This window comes from Lepisma saccharinum, chromosome 20 (assembly GCF_977018435.1).
Source record: "Lepisma saccharinum chromosome 20, izLepSacc3.1, whole genome shotgun sequence".
Lineage (NCBI taxonomy): Eukaryota > Metazoa > Arthropoda > Insecta > Zygentoma > Lepismatidae > Lepisma > Lepisma saccharinum.
In genome coordinates this window covers 64,318,351-64,333,852 of record NC_139248.1, presented here as the reverse complement: position 1 = coordinate 64,333,852, position 15,502 = coordinate 64,318,351, and the positions used below count along the sequence as shown (strand labels likewise).

At 38.3% G+C, this 15,502-nt stretch overlaps 1 protein-coding gene across 5 annotated transcripts in view; it reads left to right on the top strand.

Annotated features, from left to right (window-relative positions):
* mask (multiple ankyrin repeats single KH domain) overlaps positions 1-15,502 on the top strand; it is a 127,537-nt gene that overhangs the window by 91,819 nt on the left and 20,216 nt on the right. For all 5 annotated transcript variants that reach the window (XM_083141543.1, XM_083141539.1, XM_083141540.1 and 2 more), the window contains 5 exons: positions 1,316-1,447; positions 3,821-3,970; positions 5,254-5,431; positions 6,924-7,041; positions 12,171-12,293. In XM_083141543.1, the coding sequence (XP_082997669.1) occupies positions 1,316-1,447; positions 3,821-3,970; positions 5,254-5,431; positions 6,924-7,041; positions 12,171-12,293 (701 nt within the window). The remainder of the gene's footprint in view (positions 1-1,315; positions 1,448-3,820; positions 3,971-5,253; positions 5,432-6,923; positions 7,042-12,170; positions 12,294-15,502) is intronic.

Genomic DNA, 15,502 nt, shown 5'->3' with positions numbered 1-15,502 from the left:
TCAACCATGTATTGGAATGTATTGCATTGTTATTTGTGATGTTACCAGTTGAACCTTCTTTAGGAAGATCAGTCCAGAGCAAAAATTAATTATGTTTAATCCAATCTTGTATTAATTAATAAATTAGATATTTTAAGGTTGCATTGCATTGCTTTATCTTAGATTCATAGCCTAGCCCGTACTTGCACAACAGAAAGGAAAATAAATGCTGGTGCCTTAATTATTTGTAGTTTTGCCTACCACTGGGTACAGGCATATTATAATAATTTGAAACAGGTAATAAATTACACAATATATCAGCACCACCTCACAAAAATGCATAGGGGGTGTGAAATGGTGATATTTTGAGTGTAGGTGGTACCCTACTAGGTGAAGGCAGTTGAGTAACAACTCATTTGATAGGTCTTAATTGAAACAACTTTTGGAGGAAACATTTTGTAGCTTGGTCAGTTGTTTTCAAATGGGCACCCAAAAACTGTTTTATGGTTTAACCGAGTTCTCCAACATTGTAATATTTTCAAAAATGAGAACTTCACCACATGAAACTTACAGGTGAGTTGGATGGTGACATTTTGAAAATTCATGGCAATCCCTTAGAGGGATGCCTGGTGGATGCTATGAGAATTTTTAAAGGGGATTGAGTAACCCTTGGTTTGATAAGATATGTGTAGAGGCACATATTTTTGGTAAATGAAAAAAAGCAAAATTTCTGTAGAAAAAAAAGCTGTAAATAAGATAAAAATTCGGTGTTATGGCGATGAAAAATCTTATCAAAAGTGGTATATAAAATGACATTTTGGTTTTAAAATTGTGAATATAATCCTACATTTGATTTAAAACTGCACTTATTACACAAAATAAACATATCCCTTCTAATAGCACATTTTTGTTGTTAACAGAGTATTAAGTTTATTTTTGTATATAGGGGTCCATTTTGCTTCTCAATTATTTACAGCAGAATTAATCAATTTTCCGTGAATTGCATAATTCACAGGATAATTCAAACTTCAAAAAGTGTTGTGTCGGTAAATAAACTATAAATTTCATGTTTGAGTCGATTTCTCATTTTGCAGTTCATTTCGTGACAAAACAGAGTAGGAAAATGCACCTCACATCTTTCAGAAACATGAAAAATTTCGTCAAAAACTAAATATGCATGCCTCTAGATGTGTGTAAAGTTGTAAAAATTTGAGTGGCTTTATGTATGTTCAAATTACCTTTTATACCTACCTGAGAATTCAAAGAAATTGCATTGGCATGCGTTTCTTGAAGATCTGTAGTTCATTTTTACAGTTGATTTATTATTTACTTCCAGGGGTCATTTTAATGAAAGTGATGCAGCACGGGAAGTACAATCTCCAGCATTGAATCCAAAGCAGTCTGGCTCTTCAACAAGTCCGAAACAAGTTGGCAAAAGGGAGGAGGGATGGAAAGAAGTTGTGAGAAAGTAAGCGAAGTTACATTTAATGAAACATGTGGAAAATATTTTGTACATTTGACTGACAGTCACTTTTTGCATTGCTTTCATTTAATGTGACACCGAGTACGCTTGGTTTTTGAAAAATCTCAGAAATAACATTTTATTGGTATTATTTTTAATTGTGTTCAGTAGTACAAGCATGGCATGGATAGTTTCTCCTTCCAGGAGTTATGAATTTTAGTCCATAGAATAGTTAGGTTTTTTTTATCTTGTTTTTGATACACATCTTATTTAATATAACACGGTTGTTGAAATGTAACATAAGACAGAGTATCCAAGAAACAAACACTTCATATTTTCGACAACTATATCGCTATGACAGCGTACTGAGAACAGTTCCAGTAAACAAAGCCAGGGATCTCGGGTTCGAATCCCAACCTGGACATGGGTGTTCTTTGTGAGTGTCCCTTCATGAATTTAATCATATCACTCATCCTCATCATCGCAATTAGCCAAAAGTGTCAGAAAAGCGAAGTAAAATAGACCAATCAATCAATGAGCCTAAATTGACATGCTCAACAATTTTCAGTGTACCCTCTGTATAGAAGAACTCTGCCACTCCGGTATCTTGAACCTGTTGATCAGAGGTTCTCTTCAGGGTGTTCAACGGACTAAAGATGTGGTAGTTGTAGGAGGAGATATCCAGGCTTTAAGGTGGGTGTTCCATAATCTGCCAGAAACAGTGCAGTGTGTTTGCTGTTTGTGTGTGCCACATACGGTCATGCGTTGTCATGGAGTATAAGCACACCATGCAACAGTTTTACCTGCAGTCTGTTTTTAATTTCTGTGCAGAAGGTCTGCAGCATTGATCGTGGCACTGGCCAGCATCCACTGCAACAGCAGAGGCCCGTTCACATTAAAGAACATTGTCAACATGACCTTGGCAGCTGATGCAGATGAGTGTGTCTTCTTGGGTCTGGGTGACGCAGGGTGTGTGTTTTTGTATAGGGTAAGATGTTGCAGGAATATCCCCCATACTTAACACTTTCTGTTGGTCTGTGAGATGCCATCAGAAACCACAGTAGTGATCAGACTGCAAAATAATGTACGAAACACATCTATAATAATTTTTGTGTAGTTGATGTTCGGCATTTTTTTGTTGTTCTCATAATAGAACTATATGTATTGAAAATAAAAATTGAGTTTTACAGGAAACATGCATTCCTCATATTTGGCATGTTTGTATATTTCACAAGTAAAAGAGGAAAGACTCACCAGACAGGGAAAAATTCAAATTTTCACGGCCGCAGGTTGCATCTTCAGGTGTACAAACAAAGTACAGAAACTTGACAAAAAGGAGGGAGCGATGGTACCATCCCTTGCCCCAATCAACCAACACCTCCGTTTGTAAAAGATGGGAGAGGCCCTACATATCAGCCATGACTGCAACCATATTTACCCAGTAATGTCCCCCATCCTCACCTTCACTACCACCCTTTGCCTCCCCCCACCACTCACAATATTCGACAAGCCTGGTGAAAGAACCATATTTTTTTTTACACTTTTTTCTGAACCTGGCAACTGCAGGTTATACTATTGCTTCTTTCTTGTCGCCAAGTATCATACTTCTTTTTTTTTTCTACAACTGAAGATGCAGCTTTTGAATTTTTCCTGTGTCTGGTGAGTGTTTCCTCTTTTATTTATTACTTAGCCCTTGTGCCCCTCCTTCCTTTTATCCAAAGATTAGTTATCCATTCTTCTTTGTAGCTAATCAGTGGTGATTTATTTATTCTAGTTTTTGGACTTTTAACCAGTTATTTTTTTAAAAGAAATTTACCTATGTTTCGGAGGCTGAATCTGCCTCTGTCTTTAGGGTAGTGTGTAGTCTGTTAGATCATATAAATGGTTGCCTTGGAGGATTATTCTTGGTGGCCTAAGCTCCACCGCATCTGTCAGTCACAAGGACCTCTATATAAATGAAGTTGCCAGGGAGGATTATCAGTGGCCCAGGCTCCACTTCGTCAGATGACCACGTCAAGGTCATGAGCAAGGCTTCGTGTGGCATCGTTAGGTTTCCACCTTGATGCCCAGGGACTGGACCGCCCCGAATTGCATGGGAATTGCACGCTACCAAGAAGACAGAGGCAGATTCAGCCTCCGAAACGTAGGTAAATCTCTTTTAAAAAAACAGTGGTTAAAAGTCCAAAAACTAGAATGATTAGTTATCCATATATAGTATTAATCTATTGCTGGATAATGTAAGTTATCCTATTAACTTCTTTGATTTGGTACACCATGGTGCAAACATCCATATTGTAATAAGTTTTTGATGCTGTGGACGAGATATGTGCAGTGTATATATGATTTACTTGAGCCTCATTGTTCAAATCTGTATTCTAGGTCTAAGAAAGTTGCTGTTCCATCGAATGCAATAAGCCGAGTGATTGGTAGAGGAGGTAGTAATATCAATGCAATCCGTGCAGTTACTGGTGCTCATATTGAAGTTGAAAAACAGAACAAAGGTCAAGGAGAAAGAATAATTACCATCAAGTAAGTAAAATGATTTTTCTTGTTTGTGCACATTGCATGTGGATTTTTACCAGTTTCAATGTGAAATTTACTGCTTCAGATAACCAATATGCTGCTACTGTACCAATATGAAATGTTAATAATTTTACGAAGAACCTGAATCCCTTTTGTTGTCTTAGAAAAATAGATTGTACATTTCAAAATGTACATTACAAGAACGTAGTACAGGAATTTAATTAATATGTGTAATAGTAGACAGAATTGTATACTGAATTAAAGGCTGTTAATATAAATATAGGATCATTAAAATTATGGGTTATTTATTGATACATCAATATGACTATTATCAGCCAAGACCAGTAGACTACATGGCCACCAAAGTTCCCACATTGAAGTCCTGTGGTTGTTGTTTGTCATTGTCTCTTCATCAGTATCATCTAATCATCACTCATCATCTTAGTCATGATTAGACAAAATATGCAAAAAAATATGCTAAAGAACAAAACAAAAGGTCAATAGAGTACCGTACTGTAAGGTAAAAAGGTAAAGTGTTCCCCTGTGCATAGCACAACGCCATGAAGGCGTATAGGGGGTGTGGGAGTAACGCCCCACACTTTCTTGATCCGGTCATGAGTGGGGGTGATGTGATCAGCATCACGCCCCTGACCGCCTTTACCCCCCAGGGTTTCCCCCAGGTACCCATGTTATTCGACGCTGGGTGGGCGCCGGGGCCGCTTCCACCGTTAGAAAAGTTCCCGGATTTGAACCGGCCGGGGATTGAACCCGGGACCTTGAGCATGGTAGTCAGACGCGTTACCGACTGAGCCACCGCGGCCACACACCGTACTGTAAGTCCCCCTTGTTTTGCTTTTTTTTATACATTTGTCAAAGTGTGGTCATCTTTGCCTTGATATAAGCAAGGATTGATTGACTGATTGACTTAGTGTTTTAAGTCAACTTTATGCACAGTAAGGCTAATCAGGACTGGACCTACAGTTTAATGTGGGATCCGAACTGGGTATCGAACCCCCTTGATTAGAAGGCGACAACGGATATAAGCAAGGAATTTGCTGACCAGTGTAGAGGTGTTACTAGTGTACCTGTTACTAGGGACATATTAGTTCTAGTAAATTGGGTCATCAGAAAATTGTGAACGCATTTGGAGATGAAAATGACTTCACAGTCATTTTTATTCTAACAGGTTTCTGTTAACATTGAGAAAGAAAATTGTAAAGTCATCAATATCTTTTTAAGAGGCACCGCAATGTTTCTTAGTTTTAATGTGTTTTACTTTTATTTTCTAGGGGGTCTGCAGATGCCACAAGGCAAGTCCATATGCTAATTACTGCACTAATTAAAGATCCTGATGTGGATTTGCAGCAGATGCTTCCAAAATCTGGGAAATTGTCATGCAGTACATCTTCATCTTGTGGAACTCCTATTACGTGGAGCCAGGAATCGAAGACTGCAATTTCTGGAGTAGTAAGTATAATGTTAATGTAATGGAAGCATTTCAAACTGTTGGGCAGATGCTATAGTAGCACTTACAATGTGGTGGTTGCGAGCCACATTAACAAGTAAATGGGCAGCATATAGTTCAAGCCTTTTCAGTAACTAGTGCGTAGAGTTGAACTAAACAAAGTGTTCCCTTCAGAATTCCAACATTGTGCTCACAGACAAGAAGTGAAGTTAATTTTTACAGTAAAAACTCAAATTATTAATTGTTAGCGGCACATATTTATGGTGAATAAAAGATCAAGATTTTGGGACAAAAAAGGCACATATGATCAAAAATGGTATATAAATTGGCATTTCGGTGTTAAAATGGTTAATATAACTGAATATAACCCTAAATTTGATTTTAAAAACTACCCTTAATACATGAAATAAACATTTCTCTTCTAATAGTACATTTATGTAGTTAGGAGTCTATTTTTGCTTGTCAAATATTTACAGCAGAATTATTCCATTTTTTGTGATTTGCATAACTTTTAGGATAATTCAGACTTCAGAAAGTGCCCCATCGGGACACTCATATTTCGTGCTTAACACTTTCCCTGGCATGGGCATTTTTTCACGCTGAAGAGAATCCAACCTTTCCCTAGCGTAAAACATGCCCAGACACATGTGCTTCGTCTGAGCTATCCTGCCACCTAGCAGCTGAACACATGATTGCAAAATTTTCTGCAAGTGTTGAGGGAAGATCCCTCTTGACCTTGGAAACATTTGAGTCATTGTTTTGTGAGGTGCAAGTCTATTTTTATCCCCTTTGTTGTTATTGTGTTCCAGAGCTCTGTTTGTGGCAGACCAAAGAAAGAAGAATGGCTTCCCTGGCAGCAAGATTACGAACTTGCTGTCTCTATCCTGGCAGGCAATTTAAACAAAATTAACCTAAAGGACATATTTATTCTTTTTGTTTGGCAACAGCAACAAAGATGAAATCTTTTGTTGTACAAAAGAAGAGAGAAAGTGTTGTGTGTTCAAGTTGTGGTGTAGCACTGTAAGAAATCATGTTTCCATGATTATCACACAAAGCAAAATTACTAACTACTAAAATTGTTAAATGCTAAAACTATTACATTATATGCTTTCATCGATCCTCTACTGATATTTACACTTTGTGTAACAAAAGATTTCATCTTTGTTGCTGTTGCCAAACAAAAAGAATAAATATGTCTTAGGTTAATTTTGTTTAAATTGCCCGCCAGGATAGAGACAGCAAGTTCGTAATCTTGCCACCAGGGAAAGAGTTTGAGAGTTTATTTTGCATTTTGAAGTTCATTTCTCGTCATTTCGTGACACAACTTGCTTGGAAAACATACCTCACATCTTTCAAAAACATGAAAAATGAACATTACAGTGTGTTTTTCACATTGTGTGTTTCCGTCAAAAACAAAATTATTCATGCCTCTGTTAATTGTAAATTGTAGAAATAGTTCATGGACTACATCTATGTTTCTCTCCTCTTTTCCAGACCCTGCCAACAAAAATAAAAATTACTTCCGCAAAATCATCAGGAAGCAGCGGTGGACTGAGCACATCCCCAAGTACTGTCTCAGCTACACTAACCAGGCCTGCTGCAGCTGTCAGTGGTATGTGCTGTTGTAAATTTGAAAAGTTTTGTTGACAAACCTCATTAAATTAAATGTGCATTGTTAGAGTTTGCTGTTAATTTTTTTATGTGGATGAATAAAGTTATATATGAAAACTAGGGCTAAGCCAGTGGTATTGGTAAGTGTCTGTTGACTTTTCTTCGCATAGACCAAAGATTTTGAGTGGCTAGAGTGGCCAAGAGAAACAACTCATTTGTCCTTTTCGAAGATTCATTCACCCATCCTTGCGACTTGGGGGTCCAACACAGGAAGTTCCATGTAGATTTCCGAGAAATATGCTGTACCCTCCTTGGAAGCAGATGACGAAGATCAAAGGCAGGGCTAAAGTGAAAGCGCTGCATCCATACGTGACATTGATGGCAGGTAACTGCCTGGTGGTCAACACTATGTTGAAATGAAAGGAACTGTTCATTGCCAATTCTTGCTCGCAAGCTCGTGGGGCAAAAACATGGACGTTTTCAAAACAAGCATTATTATCATGCTAGGCCCATTCTGGAGTTCTTGGGAAAGTGATGAATGTTGCTATGGGAGGGAGGGTTGTGGAATTTTCTTGTTGTGATCTACCCTTCTGTGAGATTGCTGGCTGATACCGACACTGCAGCAACTTGTTTTTATTGGAAATGAGAGAGAATAATAGACAGAAGGACATATACAGAGCCGGCCAAATGAACATGAAAAATATCTGTACTTCTATATATATATTTACATTGTTTTCCTCCCTCTCCAGGTTTTACATGAAATTAGGAATTATGAAATGAAGCAGGGACCCTTATAATAATAATCCACTTATTTTTCAGTGTAATTGCAACTTAATTAACTCTGATAAGCTTACTATTCATTTTTCCGCGTAAGGCGTGTACTGTCTTGCTGCGGGTGGCGTGGTTCCTTCTTACACTTGTGCTCGTGGCGGTGCTAGTTGACTCAAACCTTTGACTTTTTGTCGTTCTCGTGAGGGTGTAGTGCTTCCTTCTTTTACAGCACATTGGGGTTTTGGCACTGTACGCGGCGGTTACAGATCTCGTCTGCTTTAGTGGAGCGGCGCTTGCTCGTGTACGCAGGAAAGCTTTTTTGCGAACGCTAGGGGTCTGTGCTTGGTTTCTTGTCGTGGGGGAGGGGCAGGTTGGGTGGGTGTGCATATTCCTGATAGCGGGAAGCCAAGTTTTATTGAGGGCCCAGGGATGAGTGTTGAGGTCGGCGGGCGTGGTCACTATTCCATGTTTCTTTTGAAAAACTTTTCAATGTGGATTTTGCTTGAATGACTATTTTGGCAGGTGACCATGTAGACGCCACTTCTTGCATTGGGGTCGGTGTAATAATGTTTGAAATGGTTTAGGTGGGAGGCTATAGAAGGAGGGGTTGGTCTGCTATCTTGAAACTGTGTCTGGTTCGCAGAAAAGCCCTCCTGTGCACGCGAGCAAGCGCTGCTCCACGAAAGCAGATGATGAGATCTGGAACTGCCGCGTACAGAGCCAAAACCCCAATGCGCGGTAAAAGAAGGAAGTACTACACCCGCACGAGAACGACAAAAAGTCAAAGGAATGCTTCAACTAGCGCCGCCACGAGCACAAGCCGAAGAAGAAGGAACCACACCAGCCGCAACAAGACAGTACATGCCTGACGAAGCCACCAGACGAAACCGATCGCGAAAAAAAACTTACGTGGAAAAATGAATAGTAAGCTTATCAGAGTTCATTTACCTATCACCGCGTAAACGCCAAACGGATATCTTTAGATATAATGTAATTGCAACACTTTAAAAAGGTTTGCAACATTTAAAAAACACTTCTTTTTTTTTTTTTTTGCAACCTTTGGGGTTAGATAGAAGTTCACATAGTGTGTCACAAGACATTTTAAAGTGCTATAATGCTACATGATTATAATGTGTATGTGATGTGATGAGTATTATGACTCTGTAACTAACCTTTGTTATTATAAACTGGAATTATACAAGTATCTGTATCGCTGTTGGTTGGAATTGGCTCTGCCCTAATGCAAACATTCATTGTAACATAAAATTGGGGCTGAACAGATACATATTTTCTTTAGAGATTCTCACTGATACCAGTGCTTGATACCTTTTTGCACTCCTCCCTTGCGGCTGCAATTGGAACGTGCCAACACTAACTGGGTACAACAGAGTGTATACTTTGTGCTAAATGACTGACACGCGCATCCAAGTAGGTGCTACGGCTGAAACGCGCAAGTGCTGTGGTTCATCGACTGGAACGAACAAAATTTCTGCTATGGGAATGGTAAATCAATCAGACAGATGCAATATCTGTTCAAAGACACAAATTTGTATCAGTGCTTTGACTTTAGTTTTCTGATCAATTTACGTATGATCACTGGTTTAATTTATCACGTATATACATTAATTTATTTCTTTTATATTTATTCTTTATCATCTTATAGTAGATTCTATTGTTTTTCATCTTTCCAATTTGCTTTGTTCTTATTTATAAGGTTATTCACATATATTATGCTAATTCTTAGTCTTGCATGCATGGTGCTGCCATCTCTATTCCTCTTTGGCAAACTATTTACGTTACTTGGTCGTATTGGGTACGTAACAGTAGATTTTCCACATAGTGGGAGGCCAGGGACGAGTGACGATGTGGTGGATGCAATACAGGAGAGCGTGCAACGGAGTCCGATGACATCTCTTTAATGAGGATCCTTGGAACTGGGAGTGGTGAGTCTACATTACACAGTATCTTATGCAAGGAAGTGAAAGCCAGGCCCTACAAGTTGAAGATTTGTCCACGATGTGATAGAAGAGGACTGTGACATAAGGAAGGAATTTTGTGAATTAATATTAATCCGATTAAATGGTGATGATGCCCTTCAGTCTGTCATTGTTTTCTCTGATGAGGCCACGTTCCATGTTTTGGGAAAAGTTAATGGACACAATTGCCAAATTTAGGTTGTTGAGAATCCACATTCCTTCTACACACATGAGCGGGATAGCTAATGCGTAGAGTGCAAAATGGTGCAAAGTTTCCATGGACCACCTTATTGGTCCATTCTTCTTCGAGGAGGATACGGTGAAGGGTGCCAGCAACCTGAAAATTTTACAGATATTCCCCATCATCAGTGAGGTCCACTTTCAGCAAGATGGTGCTGCCCTCCCCCACACACACTCACTTTGCCCTTGAAGTTCGTGAGTTTCTTGATGGCCAATTTGAGGAGAGATGAATTAACCGCAGATGATCCACAACTTTGCAGGGTCAAAGTCACCAGACCTTGCGATGATTACTGGCTGTGGGGTCATGACATGTGACGTGTTCAAGACCAGGTGTATGTACAGAAACTGACAGATCATGATGAACTGAAGTTCAAGATACATGATGTGATACACAACATTCCAGACAAGCACCATCAGAATGCAATTCTCGGATTCAAACTAAGTTTGCAAGAGTTTTTGGACGTGAATGGTGCCCAGCTGGAGATCTGGCGATGAAACAAACCACACCGAATATTAATTTTAAACTTTCCTTTGTGTAACAAACAATATTTTGTTGTAATAAACCTATTACTTTAAAAGTTATAGGTTTTTAGAATCATGGAGGACTTTTAGAACCTACTCAGGAATTATGCGTGAATTAAGGACTCCGGGAATTCTGCGTGAATTAAGGACTCCGGGAATTCTGCGTGAATTTGTCTCCGTAGGCGTGAAAAAGTGCAATCCAAATGAGTTCATACATTTACAAGTACCTCGAGGCAAGTGTTTCACAGTTTAGCTTTTATTTTTATTAAGGAAGGAAAAAGGAAGCTGCGTGGAAAATAGAAAATAAAACAAAATTCTCTCAATCCATTTACTTGGTTAGTGTTCTTTGCAGAACAATTTATCTGACAGGCAGAAGATTATTGCAAGAGAAGATATCTTGACATTGATTAAGTAAATTTGAGTTTGAAATTATTATACAATTGACAGTCTTTCGTAGTTTAGTATATTCTGTAACATTTGTGACTTGTGTGTGTAGATTTTTTTAGAGCCTGAGTATGTGAAATTTGAATTTGAATTTGAAATTTGAATTGAATATTTTAAATAGTACGTGATATACCTTTTATTTGAATTAAATTAGAATTTTTGGATACATTGGAATTACACAGACCCTTTATATTAATAAACTTGTTTGTGGATGGTGAGAGGCAGTAATACACAATACACAAGATTGATATAGGTATCTATGCTGACCTTGCAAACTATCAAAATGCCAGAAAAGTATTGGTCAGTATCAGTAATAAAATCTAACATACTTTCTGATACTGATGCCACTGCCATTGACTCAGCCTTAGTAGCACCATCATTATGATTGTGTTAGTTGAAAAGCAATTTATTTTCCTTGCACATTGAAGAATGAAGTTAATGTTTAAATTTGCCATGAGAGCAAACAGTTTGCATCAGTATGTTTGTATGTATTGAATAGTTCATCCTGGCTTGGTGATCCATTGAGTTAAATGCTAAACTCAGAATTATTTTGCCAAATGTTCTAGGATCAAGTCAGGAATATTAATTTCTCTTCATTCTTTTATCTATTTTTTCTCTCATGTCCATTCATCCTCTTCATTGCAATTAACTTATAAAAAAAGATAAGAAAATATATTAAATAATGCAAAATGCAAGTACAAGTTGTACATTAATGGAACTTTATGTGCAGAAAACTCTATTAAAATTCACACAAATCCTCCACACAAGTGTTGCTTTGTTGTCACAGAAGCCGTTAATTTCAAGACTCATTGCCATTGCAGGTTGTGTTACTTTTTATCTGTAGCAGAAATCTTGGATAAAACAAAGAGTTGCCATCTTACACTGAAACTTACAAAAATACCATTGTTTCATAATTTTTGGTGGTGTTAGTAGAAAAGATAAAAATTAGGATGAAGCAGATTCTGATAATATTAGTTAATTTGTAACATCTGGTGTGTGGTTCAATTTTGGGATTAAGACTAGACAGTACAATTGTAGAATCTAGATTTTCTGTGAAATATTTGATCAATACCCTGGTGAAACTACAGGAAAATATGAAATTTTCTAAAATATAACCAAACTGATAAATTAAAATATTCTGTGCACTGTAGCTGTGTTTCTTAACTTCTATTTTTAGTTACGGGAACTGGAAGTATGTCATCTGTGATTTCGTCTCTACGCTTAAGTTCTTCAAAGGGTAATGTTCCTTTTCCAGTGCCTGTCGTGAGTCGAGGCACAGCTCCACGCTTAGCTGCAGCTGGTAAGTGCATGTTTCTTTCAGCATTCTTGTTGCTGCGTGCAGCAGCAGCTGATGCCTCTGAATTAGGTGAAGGGGAAGAAAATGGGGTAATAGAGAAAAATAAATCGATAGTTGCACATACTTTTAGAAAATTGGGTTTATAATAAGCAGGAATGGGCTGATGTGAAATATTAGCTAATACCGATAAAAGTACTGATGTAAAATTTACCGATAACTTGATATTCTACTGATCTGATATATAGAGGCACATATTTTTGGTAATTAAAAAAGCAAAATTTTGGGACAAAAACAGTAAATTTTGGGTTCAAAAGCGGCAAATAAAATAATGTCTGTGTTATAGCGATGAAATATCTGATCAAAAGTGGCATATAAAATGATATTTTGGTTTTAAAATTGTGAATGTAATCCTAGATTTGATTTGAAATCAAAGAATTAAAAGATAAAAATCAAGAAATATTACTAACAAAAGTGCCAAGAGATGAACCCAAAGGAGTAGAAATGGAATGGACAAGATTTGAAACAGAATTAGTAGAAGCAGCCGAAAAAGTATGTGGAAGGACAAGGAAGAGAAGAAAGAAACACCATGGTGGAATGAAAAAACTAGAGAGGCAGTGAAAAACAAAAATGATGCATTTAGAAAATGGTTTAAAGTTAAATCGCAAAATGCACGAAAAGAGTACGTGGAAAAGAAGAAAGAGGCACAAGAACAGTAGTAAAGGAGGAAAAAAGAAAGTGAATGGAAGAATGGACCACAGTGCTAGAAGAAGATGTAGATGGGAACAAGAAAGTATTGTATGGATTAGTGAGAAAGAGGAGACAGCTGTAAGCTAAGGGATGAAAGGGGAAACATTGTAGAAGAGGATGAGGAAATAAGGAGAATGTGGAGAAATCATTTCAAGAAATTGCTAAACGTTAAAAAAGGAAATGAACATGAGAAAGTGAAGGAAAAACAAAATAGGAAAGAAAAAGTGAATCTCACATGGAAAAAAGTGGAGGAAGAGCACCTGGAGTAGATGAGGTGCTAGTGGAAATGATACTAGGAGCAGGAGTGTTTGGTGTGCAGTGTGTTGAAAACAGTGTGGCAAGAGAGAGGGAGAAGTGCCAAGAGATTGGACAAAGGGACTAATAGTTCCCATATCCAAGAAGGGTGACAGAAAGGAATGTAAAAACTACAGAGGAAAAACAGTAATATGCCACTCAGCAAAGGTGTATGAGAAAATATTAGAGAAACGAATAAGGGAAGTAACAGAGCTGAACATGAGAGAGGAACAGTATGGATTTAGAACAGGCAGATCAGCAGTAGATCTGATATTCACCATAAGGCAAATGCAAGAAAGGCACTATGAGTATGAAAATGATTTGATTACGGCATTCCTAGATATAGAAAAGGCATGCGATAGCATGGACAGAACAACGATTTGGAAGGCTCTAAGAGAGAAAGGATTTGTAGACACACTAATATGCCTATATCGGCCAATTCCAATAGAGTACTGTTAAATCATCATCTGTCCCATTTCAACTAATAAGTACATGTAAGTTGATCTATTTTTTTCTTCTATTACCCCATTTTTTTCTATTAACCCTTCACCTGATTCAGACTCACCAGCTGCTGCTGGCTGTGTGGTACTAAATTTTAATGTTGGCAGTACAACAACTAGGAAAAGAGAATGTAACAGCATAGTCCTTTCTTCTTTGTTTTAATTTTCGTGTTTGTGTGTGTTATGCAAAATGCATAACTTTCATGATATTTGCAACAACGTTGTTGGGAAAATAGATTTTGTGATTAAATGATTATCTTGTATGGAGTTATAAATATTTTAAAGCAAAATGCTGATAGATTGCAATGATATATTTCAAAGGCAATTTTTGTGTAGTAAAATTTATAAATGTAGGAGCCATGTGCAGCATTGTGCCCCTTAGAAGGGCAGATTCATCACTGCACAGTCTCTCCATTGGTAGCAAATCCAGGAAAGGAACACCCCATTATTCCATTTATACCATTCATTGGACACATGCCCAGGAAATTGACCCAAATTTTCCCCATCTACTCAGTCAAAGATCACTTGGACCAGGGTTTGGGATACCTTACACAGGACAAAGAGGATGCCCCTTAGAACAATGGTGACTTCCCACTTGATTTTTTTCAGACATTCCTTTGTTGCGTTGGCTGTGTGTGTGTGCATCCATGCGACAGGCCTCTTGTTCCAGTGTCAACTGATGCGGGACCCATTGAGCACACACTTTACGGAACTTCAACGTATCCTTCATGATTGTGTGGACCATACCATGACTAAGCCCCACTGATTCCGAAATGTCGTCCACTGTTACACGACGGTCTGTCTTGATGAGTTCATCCACCTGTGCAACATGCTGGTCTGACACGCTTCGGTGCTCCACTCCACGTGTCGTCCCCAAGCGACGTGCATCCTTCGCGAGAGTGTTTGTTCCACTCCTGCACTCTTGCCCGGGACATACAGTGCCCCCCATATATCCTTTCCATTCGTCGATGGATTTCACGACCCCCTACACCTTCCGCTGTCAAGAAGTGCACAACACCCTGCTGCTCCTCTTTGGATGTTTCCATTACGCGTTGCAGTCAAACACGGAATGACTGGACATGGTCGCTGTTTGGTTAGCAGCCTTTGCGCATACCTTGCCAGACACGTAACACCATTCTAGCGGGAAAACGTGCGCATATCAGTTTTGTCACACCTGCACCTCCATTTCGGGCCTGTCGACCCATTTCTAACTACCATAGTTTTGGTGTAATATCCTCTGCCTCGTTATTTATTGACTGAGCCTGGTAGTTACCATAGTATTAAGTGTATTCCTGTGTAATGGTTGCATAACTCGCAGGATAATTCAAACTTCAGAAACTGTCAGTTTGGTAAATAAACCCTAAATTTCGTGTTTAAGTGTGTATTTTGCATTTTGCAGTTCATTTCTCATCATTTCGTGACAAGACTGTAAAAAAGAGAAAATGAACATTGCAATGTTATTTCACATTTTGTGTTTTCGTCAAAAATGAAATTGCATGTCTCTACTCATTTCACACCAAAACAGTCAGATTTGCAGAACATAGCATTACTCTGTGTGTGTGTGTGTGTGTGTGTGTGTGTGTGTGTGTGTGTGTGTCAGGGTGGCGACAGACCTGGAAAACCTGGAAAACCGGGAAAAGTCAGGGAATTTGAGGTGTCAAAAATAGTCAG